At 40.1% G+C, this 5,762-nt stretch overlaps 2 protein-coding genes across 2 annotated transcripts; one reads left to right on the forward strand and one right to left on the reverse strand.

The window, feature by feature from the left end:
- On the forward strand, positions 1-1,910 carry LOC145091557 (GDSL esterase/lipase At4g10955-like). The gene is made up of 3 exons (XM_079029303.1): positions 1-216; positions 594-703; positions 799-1,910. Exons 2-3 carry the CDS (start codon positions 639-641, stop codon positions 1,751-1,753), a joined length of 1,020 nt encoding a protein of 339 aa, XP_078885429.1. The 5' UTR covers positions 1-216; positions 594-638; the 3' UTR covers positions 1,754-1,910.
- A 145-nt stretch (positions 1,911-2,055) lies between these two features.
- LOC145091556 (uncharacterized) lies at positions 2,056-5,285 on the reverse strand. The gene is made up of 2 exons (XM_079029302.1): positions 2,642-5,285; positions 2,056-2,562 (listed from the first exon to the last, which is right to left on the reverse strand). Exons 1-2 carry the CDS (start codon positions 5,280-5,282, stop codon positions 2,237-2,239), a joined length of 2,967 nt encoding a protein of 988 aa, XP_078885428.1. The 5' UTR covers positions 5,283-5,285; the 3' UTR covers positions 2,056-2,236.
- Positions 5,286-5,762: the final 477 nt, after the last annotated feature.

A 5,762-nucleotide genomic window follows, 5' to 3' on the forward strand; every position in this document is an offset into this window, starting at 1 on the left:
CATTTAACCTCCGAACATTCTTACCTATAAGTCATTTTCCAAGGACTCATATCACCACCGACACCGACAGACGCCAACAGCACCACTACTTTGAAAACAACCCTGCACTTCCCTCCTCCATTTTTCACCGGAGATGGATCTCCATAGATGCCGTCAACATTCAAACTCATTCCACAACAAAAAGGTTTGACGCTATGCCCGGACCTCCTCCCGTAGGTACATTTTCTTCCACTTCAGTTTTCCTTCTAAATCTATAACCTAATTACTCCATATTCCTTTGTTTCTGATGATGCATTCATGATTTTCTTATTTCGCTTCTAATATCATATCCTCCACAATCGAAACGGGCCTTGAATTCAACTCTACTTCATTACCTTAATTTCTCGTTTTCACATCTTTGAAGGGTTGTTTGGTTCCTAGGTTCCTAAATCCTTCTGAATTATGATTCTGTATTGCATCGTAGAATCATAATAATATATGAATTTGGGGTTCTTTATAGTCTTTTGACCATTTGGCAATCTCTCTACATTGTCTGTGTCCGATTTCGCCCAATGCGTGCCTATTTGTCTCTTCTTTATGATGTTTCTGTATAGGTTTGTGTTAATCAAGAACATACCACAAAGGAGAGCATAGATCTGATGATGGCTCCAGAAAGGGATAATTTTGAGGTTTCAGGCCCCTTACATTTGACTACTATTGACTGGTACCACTTTTTCCTTTAACCGAAGACATTTAATCGAACACCTTCTTCTGCTTAATCCTTGAAATAGTAGTAAACATGTTGCTCTGATGATTCAGGACCGATGTGGATCACCGAAGGTCCGTCGCTGCATCCATGGTTCAAGGCGTTTACGTCATGCAGCGTGACCTCCAGGAAAACCGTCAAGGATCAGAGGCTCTCGCTCCTCCATGGTGGAACTTCTTCCATTTCGAGTTACACAGTCATCTCATAGACGATGCTGATTCTTCCATCTTTGGTGCGATCTACAAATCCAAACCCAACCCATCATCAACACCCTCAACCCCATCTCATATCATAGCTTTCAGAGGCACAGTAACCAAAGGCGATGCATTCTCTCGAGACCTGCAACTCGATCTCCACTTTGTCCAAAACGTGTTACATCAGTCATCAAGATTCCAAATCGCCATTCAAGCTGTGAGAAACTTGGTCGCTTCCGGTAATCAAAACTTCTGGTTAACCGGTCATTCTCTCGGATCCGCCATGGCCATGCTTGCGGGGAAGAACATGGTAAAAAACGGGATTTTCCTGGAATCACATCTTTTCAACCCGCCATTTGTTTCGGCTCCAATCGAGAACATCAAGAACAAGAAAGTGAAACACGGGCTCAGAATCGCTAGCAGTTTTGTGACAGCTGGACTTGCTGTTGCAGTGAAGATTAAAAACAACAATCAACAAAGAAACATTCCGTTTGCTGATTTGGCAGCGTGGGTCCCGTGTTTGTATGTGAATCCAGGGGATCATATCTGCTCGGAGTATATCGGGTATTTTAGACATCGGAGAAAGATGGAGAAGATGGGTGTGGGAGTGGTAGAACGGTTGGCATCACAGCATTCGATTGGGGGGATTTTCATGGATGCAATTGGGAAGGAATCACATGATCCGCTTCACCTTCTTCCCTCTGCAAATTTAACAGTGAACTTGAGTCGTGCACGTGATTTGAAGGAAGCTCATGGGGTTCACCAGTGGTGGAGGCATGATCAGCAGCTGGAATCCAGAACCTACAGAGGTTAATTATGGGGAATGTTTTGACTATTTCTGGTCAAACATATAGCATATTCTATATGGTATTTGGAGTGACCTTTGTATAGTTTGATAATGGATGTGCACAAATTGCTACTTAAAGCATTGAACAACTGGTTATTAATGTAAGCCCGTTTTGAATTTTTTTTGGGAGGGAACAACTGGTAAAGATAAAAGCAGCTAGTGTTGGGGGTTTAATTACCAACTTTTTTTTTTTTTTAAACTTAATTATTCAAAGATTTTAAATTCCTAATATGCACTTCCCAGCAAAATAAAGGCTTAGTGTAGGGCATGTTTGTTCCTTGAAGACAAAATTAAACCCACCACCCTGTGTATCTACATTCGCACCATTATGAGTATCATTACAATAACACAAATTTAACACAATCGATGCCAACAAAAGTTATAACACTAGCTAAACCGTTTTAGGTGGCACCAGTGCAGTGAAGGTTGAACTAGTTAGGGTAGCTGGTTTTAAGCATTAAAGAGGGCATGCAGCTCATGAATAACGGTCCCAATATGCAATCGATTTTGTGGAGACTCAGAAGAACATTGCACTCCGATTTTCACCAATGAAATCAAACACGCTTGGTTGACAATGACATCATCATTTAGAAGCATCGGATCCACAATCTGAAGCACAAAACCATCAGCCAAAGCTTTCCTAGCATAAGAATGCAGGTTTAGCCCTTGTTCAAATATTGGATCAACCGGTTTTTTTCCTGTCAACATCTCTAACATTAAGATTCCATAGCTATACATGTCCCCGCTGGTGGAGACTTCATTTCCAACTCCATATTCTGCAACTTACGTAGAATTAATATTACCTGTATACATAGTAAAAAGTGACAAATGGATTAGAATTACAAAAAACATTACCTGGAGGTGCATACCCAATAGTTCCTCTCATAATGCTTGAGCTACTAGTCTTGTGTGGATTGGAAAGTTGTTCAAGTGAAAGAATTTTCGCCAGTCCAAAGTCTCCAACATGAGCAACCATATCAGCATCCAATAAAATATTGCTCGGCTTCAAATCACAATGCACAACAGTGTTTCCACAGTGGTAATGTAGATAATCAAGAGCATAAGCAACGTCTTTGGCAATGCTTATTCTTTGAGACAAGTCTAGTTGATGATCATGAGGATGCAACCAACTCTCGAGACTCCCATTTGGCATGAAATCATATATTAAAGCTTTGAAATCATTGCCATGGAAATCGAGACTTGAGCAAATAGTTATGACCTTCACGAGGTTACGATGACGAATATTTCTCAAGGCCTCACACTCGGCTACAAAACTCTTGGAACTTCCTCTTCGTTGGAGGTTTATTACTTTGATGGCCACAGTGGGGCCAATGCCATGTTCATCTTCATCAACAACTCCTCTGTAAACCGAACCGAAGCTACCTGTACCAATCAGATTTTCCAAAGAGAACCCTTGGGTTGCTTTGAAAAGCCTTTCATATGAAATCTTGTCAAAAGATTCAGTCACTACTGATTCTGACGTTTTCTTCTTACAAAAATACAACAGGAGAAATGACACCAGAGCTAGACTTGCAACGACGGAAGATGGTACTGAAATCGCTAGAATAACACCAAGAGAAAGTTTTTTGCTTTTTTGGTAGTAATTGCTAATATTTGTGCAGTTGGGTAGGTGAAGCTCAGGTATTCCCCCGCAAAGTCTATGGTTCCCAATGACTGATATTGCACTTGCGTTGGCAAAGACACCCTTAACATATACCTCCCCCTCGAAATCATTATATGAAACATCTAGATACTTCAAAGCAATCTGTTGCAAATATGCTGGAACATGTCCCGAAAAGTTATTTCGTGATAGGTTAACATATTCGAGGCCCTTTAGAGAACTCAACCTTTCCGGCATCGATCCATGAAAGAAATTGCTGGAAAGATCTAGGACTTGAAGGCTGATGCAGCTGCTTAAACTACCAGGAAGTTCACCCGATAAATGATTTTCAGACAAATAAAGTATTCCCAAGTTCTTCAGGTGCTCAATCTCTTGTGGAAGCACTCCGGACAGATTGTTTTGGCTAAGATCAAGACCAACTGAAAGTGAAGACAATTGGAATAGCTCCTTGGGTATACTCCCTCTGAGGTTATTTCCGTCAAGTGATAGAAGCAGCAACCTTTTGCATGCCCCAATCGTCGAGGGTATAGCACCCTCCAATTTGTTTCTACTTAACGTAATTTTGGTTACAGATGACATGTTTCCTATAGATCGAGGAATGATCCCAGAGAAACTGTTAGCATCTAGATCTAGTTCTCCCACGTTGCCAAGATTGCCAATGCTTTTAGGAATCATGCCTGTGAAGTTATTTTCGGGTAGAGAGAGTAGAATTAGGCTAAACAAATTGCCTATAGATGAAGGAAGGGTTCCTGAGATATAGCTTGATTCGATCATTAGGTACCTTAGTTTCGTCAAGTTCCCAAGTGAATCCGGTAGCACCCTTCTTATCTGCACTTCCACAATTTGCAATACTTCCAAATCACTGCAATTAGACAAAGAATCAAAATGTTTCATGCCACCAAGACCAACATTAGTTCCACTTCCACCAAGAGTTAACCACCTAAGATATCGGAGTTTTCCAAAATCAGCAGCTACTTCCCCCTTGAAATTGTTACTCAAAACATCAAAGCTTCGCAGCTCCGAACAGTTTGATATTGAGGATGGAAGGTGTCCATTGAAATGATTGTATGAGAATTCTAGTCTCTGGAGATGGGGTTGACTCACACATAAGTTGGAGGGTAGCCTGCCAACAAGTTGGTTTTCTGGAAAATTTAAAAGTTGTAACTTGGAAAGGTTAAATAAGAAGGATGGAAAGACTCCAACGAGGCCCATTTCTCCAAGGCCTAATTTTCGCAAGTTTTTCAACTGGTTGAAGGAATCTGGAATGCTCCCTCCTAATGGACAATACGAAAGAGAGAGTTGCTCGAGAGATGTGAGATTGCCAATGGATGCTGGAATCCCACCTGTTAAGTTATTCTTGCCAAATCCTAACGCTTTGATCATCCCCAGAGAACTAAAAACGTTTGGAATTTTGCCAGACAGCATGTTGAAAGATAAGTCCAAGTACCACAGTTTTGAGCAACTTGATATGTTAGCCGGGATTTCTTCGGTGAATGAATTGTTAGCAAGGGATAATACTCGTAATCTATGTAAGCGGCCTATTTCAGGAGGGATGCCTCCATGAAGTTGGTTGTTTGCAAACATAATATACCTTAGGAAGCTGAGGTTTCCAACATAAGGAGATAAAGTACCTACTAAACCCCAGTTGGATATATTCAAGCTTGTGACTCTTTGGTGGCGACGACCAGATGTCACTCCTCGCCATTCACAAAAAGGAAGAGAATCATTCCAAGATATCAAAAAACCTTGACTGTCGTCTGTAATCTTGGATTTGATTGCCAGTAATGCCAGATGATCTTCAGAGACAACTTCATTCGTTTGTATGAGAAGCGCAACAAGACAGACCGCTAGTTTCAGCAAGTATGAGAAGCACATAATTGCAAGAGAGAGAGAGAGAGAGAGAGAGAGAGAGAGAGAGAGAGCTACAACTTCATCTATTTATAGGAATTAATATAAAACAGTTCATTAAAGAAACAAGATCTTACCATTTATTTTTAATTAATTACAAAAAATAAAGATTTACAAAGATTCCAACACGGGTTTTAATCGCCGAATCCTAGAAATAAACTTGTTCTATTCATCTTAATTCTAATTCATTAGGTTTTTAAAAAGCTTTGATTGATCAAGCATATATACCGTAAAATCAAGAAATATAAAGATTTTAAGAGTAATACGAGTTTGGTTAATTCTTGGTTTGCTTAGTTTTAAGAGCATCGATCGTAAACAAATTATGCAAGTTATGACTCAATCAGTGACACTAGAGTCTGATTTCACCAAATATGAGAAAGACATTTCTAGTTTCTACTTTCTAGGAAACATCATAGTTGCTAAACGACTTTCTAAACCCAAAGACTG

This window comes from Lactuca serriola, chromosome 3 (assembly GCF_051521515.1).
Source record: "Lactuca serriola cultivar US96UC23 chromosome 3, Lser_US96UC23_V15, whole genome shotgun sequence".
Classification (NCBI taxonomy): Eukaryota; Viridiplantae; Streptophyta; class Magnoliopsida; order Asterales; family Asteraceae; genus Lactuca; species Lactuca serriola.